General features: G+C 37.9%; 1 protein-coding gene across 9 annotated transcripts in view; it reads right to left on the bottom strand.

Moving 5' to 3' along the window:
* The window catches only part of SLC35B4 (solute carrier family 35 member B4), a 66,823-nt gene that overhangs the window by 34,485 nt on the left and 13,883 nt on the right, over positions 1-18,455 (bottom strand). For 5 of the 9 annotated variants that reach the window (XM_045564015.1, XM_045564013.1, XM_045564016.1 and 2 more), the window contains exons 7-13: positions 16,995-17,104; positions 16,284-16,359; positions 13,589-13,664; positions 12,515-12,701; positions 6,860-7,021; positions 5,474-5,642; positions 3,871-3,977 (exon numbers count right to left, since the gene is read on the bottom strand). In XM_045564015.1, the coding sequence (XP_045419971.1) occupies positions 6,902-7,021; positions 12,515-12,701; positions 13,589-13,664; positions 16,284-16,359; positions 16,995-17,104 (569 nt within the window). In that variant the 3' untranslated portion in view covers positions 3,871-3,977; positions 5,474-5,642; positions 6,860-6,901. Of the gene's footprint in view, positions 1-3,870; positions 3,978-5,473; positions 5,643-6,859; positions 7,022-8,284; positions 12,702-13,588; positions 13,665-16,283; positions 16,360-16,994; positions 17,105-18,455 lie in introns of those variants that run through there. The other 4 variants (XM_045564020.1, XM_045564017.1, XM_045564019.1 and 1 more) reach the window with 4 other exon arrangements.

Here is an 18,455-nt window from a genome sequence, read left to right as displayed (position 1 = left end):
TGTTAGCTGGAATCATTGAGAGTTAAATCTTTCTTTTTGTTCTTTTTTTCCCCCAAAAGCTTTTAATTCTGCATGAAATTTAACATTAAATCTATAAAGATTCTTGTTCTCAGATTAGATCTAGACTCTTGGCAGATGATAAGTTCTGTAAGAACAGGGACCCTGTTGATTTTGCTTACCAATGTACTCCAAAGTGCTTAGCGCTTTACCTGGCACGTGGTAGCTTGCCCAATTAAATATCTGACCAATGACTTATGTAAACTATAGATCCACAAAATTGTCTTTAAGAATCTTAAATATTCACACTAACCAACCAATATGTCTACTTCTAGGGATGTATTCTAAGAAAGAAATCTGATTAATCCAGACATATTTACAAATAAAGATGTTCATGGGATCATTATTTATAATATAATAAAGTAAGTGTGGAAACAGTAATGTTAAATGTTCAACAATAATGAATTTGTTTAAACAATTATGGGATATCCATATAATAGACTGTCATGAAGTCATTAAAACTAACATTTTCAAAGAATATAAGACATGCATACAAAACATTGCTAAGTGAATAAAACAGAACATAGAACTGTATCTTCAGTATGATCCCAATTTTGGTATACGGTATATAGGCATAGAAAAAACTGGAAAGAAATGCACCAATATTTTTCAGTAGTTGTCTCTGGGTAGAAGGAATCACCAACAAGTATTAATATAATTACCACATTAGACTGGAAGCACCTTAAAATTAGTATCAAGGTTTTTTTCCAGCATGGTATTCTATGGCTTAGTTCAGTGGTTGTAAATTGTGGTACTCAACAATTAACTAATTGGAATAGCAACTTAAAAATGGAATAACTCTTAATCCTCCATAGCTCATTATCAATAACTTGTCATTGATCGTGTATTTAAAACTTCGCTTATGATCATACATTCCTGCTTACAAACCAGGGGGTTGGACACACCCACCAAGGACATTCTGGCTCCCAGAAATGGCAGAGGCACATAATACACCTTTCACTGGCACCTTTGAACACCTGCAGACTGTGATGACAAAGTGAATCTGTGGAACCTGTGCCTTAGCTGTGTGAACTGAACTCAACATGCAGTATCCACAGCAGTGTGTGTGCATTTTTGTTTGATTTGAAATAGATATATTTGTATTCACTCTTGGTGGAAGACTGTCACGCACAAGGGTACCAAGAATACTGAGCTCAGCAATGTTGTCTTCCATGGCTACGTTCTGGCTACTTAAGCATGATTTGGGGATATGTTTTCATTAAGAAATATTCTGATTTTGTCGTAGTACCCATTGGCAGCCAAGATCTGATCCTGCATCAACCATGAATGACTCCAGCAGTGGTTACTGTGGGGCCTGGGCTTCTTGCCTTCCTGGGATAGTCAGTTACAAGATCACAAGTCCTCCTGCCATGAGAGTCCTACAGATGCCCTGGCAGAAATGGTGAAAAGGAGTTTGGGAAAGTAGGGAATGTGTTCCAGGTTCCTCAATAGAGGCAGTCTGAAAAAAGTGTGATTGCATTTAGATAAGATCTTCTATGATTGGCTGAAATTCCTGTGGCCCCCAGGGTGGAGGAATTCCCCTTCAGGTCTCAAGTCAAGGAGTAGTAGTGGATGCAGTAGCAGAGGCAAGGGGACCCCACGGACAACATGGGGCACAAGCCACACCATCTCCTTGATGGAGGAGGTGGCAGTGGTCGTGGGGAACCCCCATGGAAGCTAGGAGAATAATACCAGGTGGACAGAAAGCTCTAAATCACGGAAGCACCTCATTCTTTCCCCCACCCCAAGGTAGGAGAAACAAGATCTATACTTCCAGTGTTTCACCGAGTATGAATCTGTCTCTGCTCTCCCCTTCTTTTTCTTCATAAAAAGCCCTTTACCTGTCTTTAATTCCCCCCCCAGGCCCTTTGTGCTCCCTTGCCTGAGTTAGGCCAGGGGTTTGGACCCAGGGAAATGCTAAGAATAGCACCCTCTGGGGAAGCCAAGGCATTGTTTCCAGGGTCAGGAACTGGAGCCACAGTCACTAGGCTCCAGGGACCCCAATAACCAAGAAGGGGTGGAATTCAGACGGCCTCATTCATTTTCTAAGCATCACATAAACCTCCTGGGTTTTAGTTCAACCCCAGGGCAAGGAGGGAGCCTTGGCAAAGATGCAGCTTGAGAGCCCCACCAGCCTGCAGAATGGGGGCTGGGAATGAGTTCTTTAAATCGATTTCTGTGTCAATTCTCTGTGCCATTCCTTACACTATCCAGTTTGTGGCCCAAAATTCATATGTATGACACTCACACCCTCTAGGGTAGTGGGGAGTGTGGTTCTTGAGTGCTGATAACAAGTTGAGCTTCCCAAAGGCTTTAGGGACAAGTTCCAAATGATATCAACAAATATTTGACCCCCATAAGGCACGAAGCCTTTTGTCTTCCAGCAGATGACAGCAAAGTGTTAATCTTAGCATTGGCAAAATACCTTCTGTCACTGTCAGCTGCCTCGGTTTTCTGTTGCCCCTAAATGCCATTCATGGTTATATATCTACCAAGTATGCCTCTCTTTACATAATTAACAACCTTCTTCAGTGGTTAATGGATGAGGAGGAAGGTCTCTAAGGAGGCGATCTTAATTCATCCCATGTCTCCTACAGGAAGACACGCGCTTCGATGCCAGGCACAGACATGACATGACGGGGAATTTACACAGGGCCTTTATAGAGTAATTTACTAGCAAACTTGGGTGTATATTATTGTAAACTGCTGTATACCATGTGATTACAAGATTAAGAAAGAAGGAGTGAATTGCTAATCTTGTCAGTCCAACTGTTTTCTTCCTTGATAACATTTGCGTTATTATCCTTCGGGTGATGAAAGATTGTAATTGGCTGTTGACACTGATTGAAGGAAGAAGACGTGGCTTTTTTAAAAAAAAGGAATTAATTAGCTTGGTGAGGGAGGTAACACAATTCAAATCTACAGCTCTCACAGCTGCAAAAACAGAAGTGAACTGTCAAAGAGTGTTTTCATCTCTTTCTTTCCCACCTGTTTTTCTCCTTTTGATGACATCTTTTCCTAGATTTAACACATTTAAAATGGGCCCACCAAAGAAAGAGGGGGAGTGGGGGGAGCCAGAAAGCCTTCAAAAGAAAAATTTAAAAATGTAGCTTTCAAGATTTATAGCAGAAACATGGCAAATGTGTATGTTCCATTTGCATGTGTTGAAGCAACGTTTAAGGAAGACGTCATAGACAGATTGGGCTCAGCCAAATCTCTTCATGCCATTCAAGTTGTTTTAAACCAGTAACAAACACCAGAGACCTCGTTGCTCATGTGGCAGTCAGAAAAAAATGAGGATCTAGGTAAGTTGACTCATCCTGGTTTGCTTGGTTCAGTCTCAACGTAGGCCGATTATAAGACTAATGAAAACTTGCTACCCTACAAAATACGGTGCATGCTTGAACTGCATCCAGTTCAGTACAGTACCTTTTCATCCACAGGTAGAAAACACAGGGCCAAGAATTAGGTGGTCGAAATGGCTTCTTACTATTATCTCTAATAACCCAATTGCAAAATTTTTGTTTCTTATTCCCACAACTTTAAGTGTCGCTGGCTTAGAAGTTTTAGTCCCCAAGGGAGGAATGCTGTCATCAAGAAATGCAACAAAGGTTCTGTTGAAGAAGAAACTGAGACTGCCACCTGGTTACATTTGCCTTCTTATGCTACGGAAGCAATAGGCAAAGAGGGTGACTACAGTTGCTGGGGGAATTGATCCTGGTTATCAGAGGGAAACAGGATTCCTGCTACATCATGAGGATAAGAAATATTTGAAACTTAAGGTATTCCCTGGGTATGTTTCTTAGTACTTACCTGTCCAGAGGTAAAAGTTAATGAAGACAACACTACCAACGTAGGCAAGGACAGGAATGAATGTTTCCATCAGTCCACAAGGTGAAGACCCATGACCAGAGGAGGAGCTGGCAGAGGGGCAAAGGGAACATAGATTGAGTGGGGTAAGAACACTATAAATAACAAGTATGGCTTCATGAACAGTTGCTAAAATGAAGACTATGACAACTCTGCATATTTTACCCTATGCATTGTTATGAATATGTTAGTATATTAACATTAGCAAATTAATTTTATTATCAGCAACAAATTCCCCCTCCCCTTCTATTTTATATAAGATGTGTGGCTAACTCTAACTTTGGCTTTAGCTTACAAGTCTATTAAAGTGAGACTGAATGAAAAATCGATATGGTGATTCAAGAGACTTTGGGTCTCCATTTGGGGAAAGAATGACAGCATGTTCATTTGTAAGAGGGACAGTCACATCCTATTAGGCAGAAGCATGCTGTTGTTACTTTAACTTTTTGTCTAGAAGTTGAACATTGTTCAATAGACCAGCCACAGGGGTGGACTGTGCTGGATTGCTTGTTGGCAACTCAGCCTATTTCCCCTGTCCTAGAGGGTTTGGGAGTCTTAGGATCTACATTTCCATAATCTCTGCCAGCAGGGTTCTGGGATTTCTCTAATGACAGGTACTTGTGACATCTGGAAGGCAGACGCCATTTGATCACTCCTCTGGCAATATTGGGCATACGTGTGGACTTTTGCAGATGTGACATTTTATAGCAGCTTCTACTTGTTTTCCTTGATGACTTCCTTGAGTGGCTGAACCAGCCTCAATGTGTCTCTTGTGAAAAATAAACCATTAAATGACTCAAGTTTGGGTTTCTAGTAATATTACATGCAGTTAAACATAACCCTGAAAAAATTTGTATAAAAGGGATGACAGTTTTCATTTTCTGACAAAATTACATATGCAAACACATCTGCAGAAACAAATGTTTTCTAGAACTGAAATCTGAGCAATACTGTAACATTGATTCTTGTTTGAATGGGGGGTATTAGGCAATCAGATGGATAATGCATTAAACTCCATTTTTGCCAAACATACTGAATCATTCAAACTGAAAACTCTTGTAATGATCCTTGTATAACATTTGAAGGTTTATTATCAAAGTATAATTCAGGGTTGGCATTTATCTAGGTAGATAACATAATTTATTAATAAATGCTTTCTGGGACAGAACTTGGAGAAACTAAATGTTAACACACATATTACACATTCTGTAAATTACAACTACTTAAGCAAATCATTGATAAAGTCTTTGTGACTTAATTACCAAAGTTTCTATACTGCATATTTGATATTGTTAATTAACCTGACAATTGTGTGCTTCAGCTACCAAGAAAAGTGGGTACATTCTGACGTGAACACTTAAGAATCGGAACGGTTTCAGAGTTCTGTTTTGCTACTAACTTTCTGGGTTTTATTTTCTTCTTGCTTGTACTATAGAACAAATCGTAAGCTCTTAGGAAATAGGATGTGAATTCAGACACATGATAACATAAGTAAACAGATTCAAGACTTATTGATGACATTTAGTATATAGAGATCTATACCAACCAGGGAGACGTAGTACAAAGGAAGACTGTACAGTCTCATTACTGAAATTTTAGAGGTAGCATAATGCTATGGATGCTGGAATCAGACTTCATATGCTCAAATCCTGGCTCCAACACATACGAGTAACTGAGGCAAGTTAGGTAGCTCCTCTGTGCCTCAGTTTCCTTATCTGTAAAATGAGGATGATTTTCTTACGTCAATGATTTGTCAGGAGGATTAAATAAATATAAGTAAAGCATCTCACACATGGTAAATATATGTTTACTATATTACTATGTCACTCCATTTAACCGCTAGAATGAAACCCATCATTTTAACAATGTTAAAGATTCTGGGAAATAGACACAGATTTATGGTCTTCTTGAAAGGAATGTGTTCATGCAGTAAACTTCATTCAAAGCTATTATGGGAAATAATAAAGCTCCAGTAATTATAATCATAAGCCCATTTGGCTTTAGAATGCATCTGTGCATCATGGAGTCACATGTGATAATGGAGAGCCATATGCTAATTCCTTAAAGTGCTGATTAAGAAACAATCAGACATTAAAATAATTTTAATGATGAGATTTTATTAATTTGCAGATAAAAACATAACTGAAAAGCTTTGACTATTAATAAATACTTGCATAGCCAGATGTGCTTTTTTTTTCCTTTTAAAGAGAGTTTTTGACATGAACACAAATGCAATTCATTGATCTGTATTCATCTCTGACAGCTGCTGGAATGCCGAACGTAAGGGGGGACAGAGAAATCAGACCTTGGCCAACACCCACCTAGGTGCTTGTAGCCCTGATTAACGAGGGCTATCTCGGGCTGAGATGCCACTGCATTACCTGCGATTGTGTTTTGCTGCTGGCGCCAGAATCACAGGGCGCCATGTAGAAGACTGCTCCACTAATGAGATCATACAATTTGCTCAAGAGTTGAACTAAGAGGATTCTTCACATTTTTGTAGGCTTGCAGTTCATAACATTTCAGAGTTCAACACGCCCTCTGCCTATATGACTTGAGAGTGAAGGGGCTTCAGAAGCAGCAAGACTATTCCAGCTTGCAATTACAGGCTCGGGACTGTTTAACAACATCCAGCCCTGTTCTGATAAAAGTGTGCTGCACTTTTTAAAGAGATTAATTTTAATTATGCTATATTTAGTGCAAAATCTCTCATTTTTCTTTTCATGTTCTGTACCTGGCGGCTACTGCATAACCCGATTACTACACTAGACCAAGTGTAGTAAACGGCTTTGAGAGTTGCTTTCCCATTAAGGTTTATTTAAAAGCGACTTATTGAAGATAGAGAAAGAGAGCTGGCTATCACAGTATTACAATAGTCAGTGTATTTCTATTAAGGCAAAGAGGTTTTGAGAGATTTGCTATAGAAACTTACGGCCATGAACCTCTAAAACCTCCAAAAGTAGGTTGATCCTCTTTAAACTTCTGAAGCAGAAACAGACCTGTAGCCTGAGAAGTGGTTTATTAGAGATCCAGCTGCTGGGAATTCGTAAGACAGGTTGCTGACGATTGTCTGTAGTAAAATGTGCCGCTGCCACTACACAAGGTAAAAATTGGAGAGATTTTGAAACTGCACACAAGCACATCAAAGGTAGCAGTGATTGGAAACACCTGCAAGAAATTCATCACTTTCATTAAGAAACAATGATTGCATAATTCTAGATAAACCCCAGATGCCTGATGAGTTGTTTCAGATAACAAATGGCTCTTTGTAAGAAATAATGGTTCAAAGACTCATTCACGTTTGGAAAACATTTTATTCACAAAATCTCTCTTTCCTCCTTAACTTTCTGCTCAAATAACTCCTAAGGCTGGAAGCCGATGTTTAATATTTACACAGCTCAAAATCTGAATGCTCACTAATGTCTTCTAGCTGTTCTACATTCTCTACTGCTATCTACTCCTCCCTCCCCCATCTTTGTTCTTAAAACATAACACTGAATGAAGAGTACAGAGACTGCATAAATAAAATCCCCGCCGTTCCTCACTACCACATAATTTGTTAGGAAATCCTACTTCTAAAATCATCCTCTTCTTTTGGAGGATGAGGCTATTCTCTAGTATGAAAGCAACTGGCATAGAAATGACTTGCGATTGCAAGTGATACACAAAGACGTTTTTATGGCACTGGGGAATAACCACTGTTACTCTTTTTGGTTCAAAGAAGTCTTTACATCTCAAAAGATATCAATAATTCAGTGTGCCTAAAGAATTATTACAATTTTTTTCTTAAAAAGTATGGGTCGTATTTCTTCTAAATGTAGACCAAGGTTTCTTTTTCCACCCATCCCTTGCAGCTTGCTCCATTTGATTAAAATTGATGAATTTGGATAGGATGGTTAGTGATTTAAGTAGGAAAAGCTCAGGGGAGGTGTCTCAGTATGATACCGAGAATAGACAAATAGACAATAGTCTCCAGGCATCAGCCAATATAAACTAACTGTACCAGCTATGGATACGGAAGGGTGGAGCTGGTCACCCCAGGCAGCCTACTTTAAAAACTTTTAAGAATCTTTAATGTTCTAATAGGCATCTCTGTGCACTTTCTTCCCGAGCATCAAATATGTAAGATGCTAAATACATAATGCTCTTCCCTCCTACCACCAGGCAATCCAAAGAGCAAACAGCTAGGAAGTCAGCTGCATACTGATAGCATTCGCTGGTGTCTGTCCCCCCAGTATTCCTCCATCCTTCTCTTGCGCGGAATCTTAGGAATGTTTCCCCTCATTCGCTTTCTTGCCAACCAGCTGACGAAGGGTGGGAGCAGGTATCAGAAACCATGAGAAGGTTTCTCAGAAACTTTAGGGAAGCATTTGTTTATTCATGTAACACAAGTCAGACACACTGTGCCAGGGGCTGGCAATACAGAAATGAATAAAACATGATCCTTGGCCCTTCTCGCCCCTGGAATGTCTATTGTGAGGGAGCTGCTGGGAAGACAGAACATATTACAAAGCCAAGAGGGGCCAGTCTCTCACCCCAGCTTAGTGTATGGTGAACATAATCCAAAACTTGACTAGTTCTTTTACTTACAAATACTGTTTTTACTCATTTTCAAGTGGCACACCAACCAATAATAATAATGAATGGATTTTATCTATATTGACAGTTCTTTCCATCTAAGAATGAACTGCCACAGGTAAGACTCAGTCATATTTTTCAGGAGAAAGCTATTGAGACCAAAATGCTTTGGTCATCTAATAAGGACAGAATTATTCATAATTCTATTTGCTCTAAGCCAAAGAGAAACAAAAGACAATAAATGTAGAATCTTGATTTCCGATCTCTATAATGTGGTTCTTCTCCATGTGTATTTGTACATCTGCTTACGTCAATGCCAGTTGGTCCAACGATGAACATGCCCACCGGCCCAGAGCCGATTCATCGGTTTGGAATTATTCCTGACCTAATGTTTTTTACTTCCCCTCTTCATAGGTATCTGGCACTGTTGAATGAAGCCAGTGAACGATAGGGTAAAAAGAACAAATAAGAAAGCTATCATTTTCCAAATATAGAAGAAAATGATGATAATGATTCTCAGCCCCCACTCTGAACAGTAACAGAATATATAAAATACTTCTACATAACCCTTAATGTTCATACTCATCTATACATATAGTAGTCACATACCCTGCCAGATATTCTCATCCTTATAAATGCACACTCCTAATATCAATGTTTATAAGAATGTATAACAAAATACATGCTGTGCAGATATAAATACTCTGTAAAACTCCACAAAAACATTCAGAGGCCCCAAAGAATAGAGGCATAAACAGATACGAGATTATAGGTCTACCTCGGTAGAAAACACTGCAAGTGAATGGAGGCTGCAGTGAAGAAATTGGAGGTAGGGGTTAGGAAGTGAAAAAAATAGAGGTAAGATGCTCAGGAGAGGACCACAAAATGTTTATTAGAATCCTTTAAAAATATCATGTCATCCTCCCAGAGGAATAGAAGAGGTTTGCTCTGGGCGGCACAGATCAATGCAGCTTTTGTGGTTTTCCTCTGTTTGTGTCACTGACCAAATTAAAATCCTGCAGTATTTCATTTTGGTCAACTGGACAGAAAGGAGGAAACAAACAAAATAAAACAAAGCCAACTATTTAGATTGTGTCTAAATACTTTTGAACTCGATATAAACTTATCAAGTACATTAATGGTTGGTTTAGTTGGATGAAAAAGAAAACAAAGAATCAAAAATAAATTACTGATAAACAAGAAAAGGATAACACTTATAATGTGATAATAGAATTTTGGCAAAGGATACGTAGACATTAAACTAATGTAATTCAAACATCCACCGTCTTCTCCTGTTACATTATTTATTACGCTGGCCACGCTAGTCAGTGGGCACAGACGTGCACACGCACACACACACTGCATTTTTTGGCTAATGCCCTTTGCTATTTGCTTTTTGCTCTAGCGTAGAGTTTTACATGCCCTACATACCAAACTCTTTTGTAAACAAACTATATCCTCTATCTGTGAAGCACAAAACTACATGGTCTTGACCCAGAGAAAGAGGAAAGGCATTTAACAGACATTTCTCCTCCAGTTAGATATGAGTATGATCTGCTACAAAATGGTTTATCTGCCCTTTTAATAAAGGTTGAAAAAATTTTCAACCTAGATTGAAAAATCAGTTAACCAAGGGGAATAAGTTTTTTTTAAAGAGTAAAGTATTAACTGGTATTCTTTAGACATATTTCCTTGTATCTTACTACCAGAGAGAAAAGCTGGTTCACAGGGCATTTCAGGCATTCTGTTCCTCCATGCGCTTGTTTTGTTGTATGTGTGCTTTGATCTATGATCCATCTATACATATCCTCCTATTAATAAGACTGGCCAGGTATTCATGCTGAGAGGAACAGACATGCTTTAAAACCAGGATCTAAAACCTAATGGGCCCAAATGCTGTCTGTGTACATCAGAATGTCTCAAATAACTGAAAATTGTAATGTTTCCCATCAACATAAAAAGGGTGATGCTATGTTATGTAAGGCTATATCCTATTAAGAGTTACCCGGAGACTACAGATGTATAGCAAGCAAATAGCCCCCAGGGACAGGTTCTTCTATTAAGCAATAAAAGTAACTTTTGTTGTTTTCATTCTTAAGAGGTTATTTAACACTAGGACATTTATAGCACCATCAATTCTGAGGAACTCCACATATTTCAAAGCAAGTGGCTTTTGATTCTATGAATGGTTTCACATCTAATTCAGCATCTTTTAGAAAAGGCCATTACTGGCAGTGGAAAGTTGTCAATGTCCAGAATAACAAATAACTCTGCAAACCCAATGACTTAGGTGAAGAAATAGTATCCACATTTTAAGTAACAAAAAACCGAGGCAGTTTAAATGACTTCTCCATGCAACCCAGTGGTTCTAGGATATTTCTCTTCACTGCTGCTGCTCAGACCCACCAAAGAATAGCTCTAGACAGTGGAATAACTATACCACACCATGGAGTGAGCCCAGAAGACCCAGAAAGCCCCATTTCAATTTAAGAACACAATTTACACCCAGAAAAAAATTTAAAAGCCCTGTCTATAGGCAAAAAGAGAAGTGGCCATTACGTTTAGCTGCTTACTGAGGAGCATGTACTGGTATGAAGTTAATAAAGGTCCCAGCTAAGTGAAGAAAGGGAAAATAAAAGAACATTGACTTCCATGCTCTTTCATCGCAAACTACACTAGAGCACGCACATGCTACACACACTATAGTGACAGCAGTCCTCTTTCTCAAGATTATTCTCTATGAGGAAAACCAGACCTTTGAAATGATTAGCAAGAGAGAGGCACATTTCTACATATAATAAAGCACACACAACCATTCCCCCAATACCCATCTAGAACATTAAGATATCTCATAGAAAAAAAGAGAATAACTTTGAATTGTAGCTGTGACTGGATCTGATTTATACATCACACCCACACCCACTATACATCTACTTTGTTCATTCACCTAACTGGTCGTTACTCTATCAGGCTTGTCAGGCAAAGCTGAATCTCCTGGTTGCAAAGCCTTTCAAAGATTTTCCCTCCCACTTGGGGCCCATCCTCCTGCCCTGTGAGTGCTATAGGAGGGGATGCAGGTGGAGCAGGGCTAGCTGCTGCTGGGCCCTCCTGCTGTCACCATCTTGGCCTAGGCTAATGGGCTTCCTGAGAAAGACTGAGGCAAAGAGTTTCCCTTCTGCCCATCCATAAACAACCTTTCTTTCTTATTAACACTTTGCCTGACATGAGATATGCTGTAGGATTGTTCTAAGCACAGAAAGCAACAGATGGGAAAAGCATCTGACTTTTGCATAGGAGAAAAAAGCAAAATGTGGGAAAGCAGGTGTTGGGGGGGTCCCACCAGTTCTGCTCCAGTGTCACCGGGGCTCGGTTCACAGGGTGAACGGCTTCTTTTCCAGTATGCTGGAGGAAGTCTGGCCCCCATGTTACTGGTGTCTCAGTTTACTTGGCCACTCAGTTGTTCCTGGTGATGATGGTGCCTGGCGTGTCTAACTGGCTAAAAAGTGCTGCCAAGGAGTGGAGGAATGACAGGAGACAAAAGGGATGAGACCGCAGGATGATAACGACTGCTATGGCAGAGAAACATCAGAACAGCAACAAAAGGGATAATCTTGTCCAAGACCACAGATATTAAGCCAGTAGTTCTGGGGACTCAGAATTCAATAAACCAGTACTGAATATTTTGGTAAACAAAACAGAAATAACAAATGAACGAGCTGTTCAATAGGACAGAACTGTTCTCTTTTCTATGCTAGGGTCAAGAGATGTCTACAAATGTCGGTCTGTATAGCCGTGAGAAATTTGAGAAGTCCCCTCCTTCTGAGCATTCTCTGGTGCATGTTTGGTTCAATACTGGCGGTAATTCTGCACTGACAAAAGTGAAATGGTGGCTAGACCCCCGCCAGATCCCTCCCTCACTACAACACGGTCTCTCTATTCCAGGCAGACCTCAGTTCTTCTTGTCGTCCTTCTGAGGCCGACTTTTTGTGGTCCCTAGGTTGTTCCACACCTCTGTGTACATTAAGGTCCCAACGAAGACAAACAAGGTGCCCAGCCAGTGCCACAGAGTGAAAGGGTTCTGGAAGTACAAGATGGAAAAGATGAGGCTCACAAACTTGCGCAGGGTCACGACGAGCGTGACAGTGAGGGAGGCGCATTCTGTGGTGAGGATGAACACACCCCGGATGCACACGTACCTGGAGGAATGGAGTTAAGGTAGTTTTCTGCAGATTGTACTTGGGAAATCAGTGGGGCAGCTGATTCTGGCACGGTTCTCAGCTTAAACTCTCATATTCTATGAAAACATGAGGGACACGAGGGTCTGCCACGGCTTCTCTGAGGCTGTTCTCCTCAGTGGAACACCCTGCAGAGTTCCTGTCCTGCTATTCCATTTATGGACCCTAAACCAAAACTGCCTAAAAACCTCCCATTATTCTTATTCTGGATTCTCCCTACGGTTTCCAATGAAGGTCACCTCTGAGGTAATGACAGAGGGTGACACTCTTGGTAAGGGTGACACCATCCACCTTTATTTTACCTTGTCCCCAGCCCTTCCATTCCTCCAAAAAAGAACTCTGTATAGCAAATTTACGAGGTGACTTCAGAGAAATGAGGTCAATCTCAATCCATTTCACAATTTCAAAGACATAATAATTTTTATAATCAACTAATGATCATTCAAAATAACCATTTAAAAAAATTAAAGTGTTGATTAATTTGAAATTTTTTCAGAACTATGTGAGAATTGGAAATATCCTGGGATACCAAAAAACCCCAGGTAGAAGTCACAGATCATTCGTGTCATATGCTAGTTTTTAATCAATCCAAGGACTCCTGCACTTCCACCCAGAGCATTTCCTCCTGCTGCCCTGTGGCTTCTGACCTCCTGCACCACTAACATCTCTTTTGCTCTCTGCAAAGGAGCTCCCTGAATGGGTCTCTTTGTCTCCTGTTTGTTGCAGAATAAATCCAGGCAAAAACCAAAATCATGTCACTGTACACTTAGAAGAAGAAAAGAATAAACAATCCTATGCCAAAATAACATGGAGAAGACGTACAGATGACAGAGGAGTCCAAAGGATACTGAGTGATGACATTCATGAGGAGGTAGAACCACATGATGGGCATTGTCAAGCCGACGACTGGAACTTGATATAATTCTGCAATGATTAAGAGAGGATATAGTCATATTATTTTTTGACAATAAAATTTTTCATCTTTTGAACAAGATTATACAGACTGAATGTAACAGGGACAGCAATGTTATCTCCCTTGCAGATAGATTTGGACCATATACCACTAAACTTGCCTTGATTCCAGTCTATAGCCGCCATAAGAGTCATTAAATTGGTTTCTTAAAACAAATAACTTGTTTTAATTTTTAATTTAATTTTACCATTCACCTGAATAGGATCTCACTTGACAAAGAAAGACTGAAGCACAGAGAAGTTCAAAGCAATACAGTCTTAACTGACAATGAATACAAGAGGAAGAAAGACAACTAGTGACTAAACATAATTTGGAAATATGTTCAATCCTCCCAGTAACCAAAGAATTCCAAATTAAATTAGACTGTACTGTTTTATATCTACTAATTTAGCAATTCAAAATTTATAAATAACATACTAACTGGCAGGTGGTAGTAGAACTGGCAGCCATGTAGTTGGTAGCAGTATAAATTGGTATTACTCTTTTAAAAATAAGTTTCATAATCCTTCTTAAGGGGCCATAAAAGTATTATATTCATAACCATCCTCAGGAATTAATCCTACATTATTCAAAAGAAGAAAAAAGTTCTGCATTCATTGCAGCACTATTCACAAAAGGAAAAACTATGACTTAAAATCATTCTAAATGTCTAGTGATAGAGCAAAGGCTATGTAAGCAAAGATACTTTAATTAGATGAAGTATTACACATACTATAAAAACAAAAATCATAGAGATTATATAGTCACATGAAAAAACTCAGAATAAAAGTGAAAAACAAACATAAAATTATATCTACACAAGGATTACAGCTATATAAGAATGTATGTAAATAGACAATGTCTGGAAGAAAACCGGTAAAAATAAAATTAGCAGATGTGTATGCCAATAGAACTGTGAATAACTGTTTTTCCTTTAAATATATTCTTATGTTAGTTTTATATAATGAGACTTTCAGAGTAAATATTTGGGAGGAAATAAGATATCTAAGATCAAAGAGAATAAGGACATAATAATCATCAAAGGGTCAATTTTTTGTTTTGTTAAATTATTTTCATAGTTTCAATTATTAGCATAATTTGAGAAATTCTGATAAAGTGATGCTGCGATCTGGTAAGGAAATTACCATTAATTTTCTTTTGCCAAAAAAATCATACATATACATATATATATATAAAGACTAGTTCTTGTAACTGTGTTTTGGACCAGTGGGTAACGCCAATAATCTTGTATTCTACTGTCTTTGATATTCTTAGCAAGTATTGAAATGAAAAGGAAGTTAAATGTGATTACTGTTAAATAACTTCAGAGACCCACTGTATCCATTTACTGAGGAAAGACACCATCAGCGTGACTTAAAATACTTAGATGGATTTTAGCTCTCTTGGAAAATTTAAGGGTCTCAGATATTTAACCTCAAGAAAACTCAGAGAAGGAACATGTATTAATACATTTAACTTGGGGATAATTCTGAAGAAGTTGAAGGCAGATTCCAAAAAAAAGTTTTATCATAAATACCCAGCCCTGTGACTTTGAAAAGATACATTCTCGTAACCAAATCAATCCCATGGAATTTGATAATATTTTTATTTCAATAGCCTTTCGCTATATAGATTCTCAGAGATCTTAAAAACTGTTGTGTTAATAATCAGAAATGATTCTCTGAGTAATTCAGAACCTTACAAACTTCCTTACTGGCTTCATGATATTTTTTTTGGCCAAATGGGAAAGGCAACATTACAAATGCAGAGAGCACTCACAACTTCATAACTCATGCTCAGGTAGCAAACTAAGGTTTACAAAATAACTAATTTTGTAAACTGTCGTTCTACAAAATGTGCTTACCATTCAAGGTATGTGCAACATAAAGCCTTGATCCTAAAAATGATTATTTATTCCTTGTGTGTTCATCTGTCTGTATAATATTCTATGTCTATTAGAGAATCAGATCATACAAGTGATTTTATTAATGTTAACTGACAAATCTATAGCTAATTTATTAAATGGTCACTTAAAAGAGTAATAGCTAATTTACTATAGACACTTGAAACTAATTTTGTTTATTCCTGCTGCCTATCTAACCCATAACTAGGAGAAAAGCCCTGTCATCATTTAGCTCCCCTCTTGCTCTGCTCCAAGGCAGCTTGGGCAGGATCTGCAAGCAGCTCTACCTTTCATGGGAGAAAAGGCTGAACAGCAGCAGAGAGAGCTGGACTGTTGCCCAGCTTCACAGAACTCCAATCTCTTCAGTGTGCCATTACTATTTGTTTGTATTTGCAAAATATCAAACACTCTATGCTCAAATGCAAACACACAAATTCCAAAGCAAAAAAGAAAAATTGAAGATATTTTCTTAATTCATTTGTAAATAATTGAGAAGCACCTGTAAAAGCTTTTGTTGCTCCAACTACTGATTAATGGCACTGTATTCCTGTGTTGGAATACGGATAGTTTCGAGAGGGAGAGATGATTTGCATAAGATCATGAAAATAGCCGTGGTCAAGTCAAGAGTAAAACTGAGACTTTGCCTCAGAAACTGTCAGGTAATTCCACCATATAACCACAAACTCACCAGACTTATTGAATAGAACTGCATGGTCATAAATATCAGAAGCCAAGAAGATGAAACCGGGAAGTGGAAGGGCATGCTGTGGGAAGAAATAGGTCACATAAATTTAAGTGTGAAAACATTATAGAATAATTAGATTAGCTTTACAATAAACAAAAGTTGTACAAGTTGTTTGACAAATAATATCAACAAAAGCAAGTTAGACCTAAGTTAAATGCATACAGTGCTTCTGACCACTTGACATTGTATGACATGGTATCAAACCCAAATTGTGCAGTCTGATAGCCATCATAGATAAAGCAAAAAATGGAGCCAGCATCCTTTCCTCAACAAAAGGGAATGGAAATATTTAAACACATAGTCATTCTGCCCAAAAGGATTTACTACATTTTAGTGTTTTTGAGAAAAGTTAAGCAAACATAATGGATTTAAAATTATAAAGAATGCAAAAGCAGATTTCAGGGAGTTTAGGAAACTAGTGGGAAAAAAGATTTAAGGATAATATGAAGTCAGGGAAAAAGCAACGAAGACAAAAATAAAAACAGGTTGAAGGGGAAGAGGAAACAATAAATAAGCAAAGATTAAGGTGCTTGAAAACAACAGGATAATAAACTGATCCTTCAACTATTATCAGAAGGATGGCATATTTCACTTGAAATAACATATTACAACTCAGGAATTTTCATCTTCCCCCAGGTTTAAGAAGTTGCTTACATTATAAAACAAAGCCTCCTTGGAATGTTTCCCAAATTGTTTGTATAGAGTCTCTTGGAATATACCCATCCTTGCTGACATCAGAAGAGCAAAAGTCAGTGCCGCAATACCTAAAAAACAAAAATGGGGTTACAAGATGCCTATATTTGTTAATTTCCAGATGTTTTCTTAAAGAACATTTACTGATTCCTTAAAGTTCTATAAATACTACAAACTAAGTATAGAATGTGTAGAACATTTTAAAAAGAAATAAAAATCAACCACGATATTACCATCCAGTCCTTTAAAATTTTCTACATCTCTCTAGATTCACTTGTGTAAATATTTTTTATATTACAACAGGAGCAGACTGTATATAAAATTTTATACTTTGCTTTTTTCATCATCTTATTCCTAGACTTTTCCTTCAAATCACTCATTTAAATTTTTTTAAAAGTATGATACTATGATTTCATATTACTCTATCATGAGGATGTACCATGCTTAAATATCTTATATAATAATATGACAATGGTTAGGTTATTTTTATTTCCAGTTACATCTTCGTTAAAATCAATTTATATCCTTGTATACAAATCTTTGAACAAATGTTGATTATTTCCTTAGGATAAACTCTCATAAGTGGAATTACTGAGTCAAAGGCTGTGAGTATTTTAAAAATTCAATATACAATATTTTTCCAGAAAAGCTGTGTCAAATTATGCCCTAAACAGTTTATATAAAAATAGTTGTCTTACTGCACCCTCAGCAGCAAGGAGAATAGCCATTTATCATCTTGCCAATATGATAGACCAAAAATAAAAAGACATTGGATTTTGGTTTCAATTTGCATTTCTTTGTTTACTAGACTAGTGAGGCTGAACATAAAATTATTGGACATTAATTTTTCCCCATGAATTATATGTTTATATCCTTTGAAAATTTTTCTCATTGGGTAAGGTATTTTTCTAATAGCTCACAATGATCTTTCTATGTTAAGAACAACCTAAAGGGATAAAGTTTCAAAACCAAGAAGCAAGGAAAACACAGTTCTTTCATTGCTATTTATCTTCTACCTGGTCAGTCTCAATCTGTTATTGTTATCACTGAAAGTACCCGAAAACAGTTTCACCTCCATATCAAAAAATGTGAGAACAAAGCTCTATAGGAGTTGCCTAATTAATTCCACAAAGAGATATTTGTATTTTAAAAAATTCCCCAGAAGACTCTGATGATCAGTCAGGTTTGGGAACATTGCCATTTGGAAAAGCTAACCTAGAAGAAAATAAATCTAAGATTTAGAAATGGGTCCTTAACGAGTCAACTGCTCTAATGTGCCCATCTTTTGCAGGAGCTTAAACTCAGCAGAGAGATTGGGAAGAGATGGTGACACTCCAAGCACTGCTCTCAAAGAATGTGATGGGAAAGTAGACATCTACTTTTCTTTCTATACCAGTGGCAACTAAGAAAAACATGGATCCA

The sequence above is a fragment of the Lemur catta genome, chromosome 11 (assembly GCF_020740605.2).
Source record: "Lemur catta isolate mLemCat1 chromosome 11, mLemCat1.pri, whole genome shotgun sequence".
NCBI classification, from domain to species: Eukaryota; Metazoa; Chordata; class Mammalia; order Primates; family Lemuridae; genus Lemur; species Lemur catta.
Note: the sequence above shows the minus strand (reverse complement) of the source record. Positions and strands in the feature narration are given on the sequence as shown.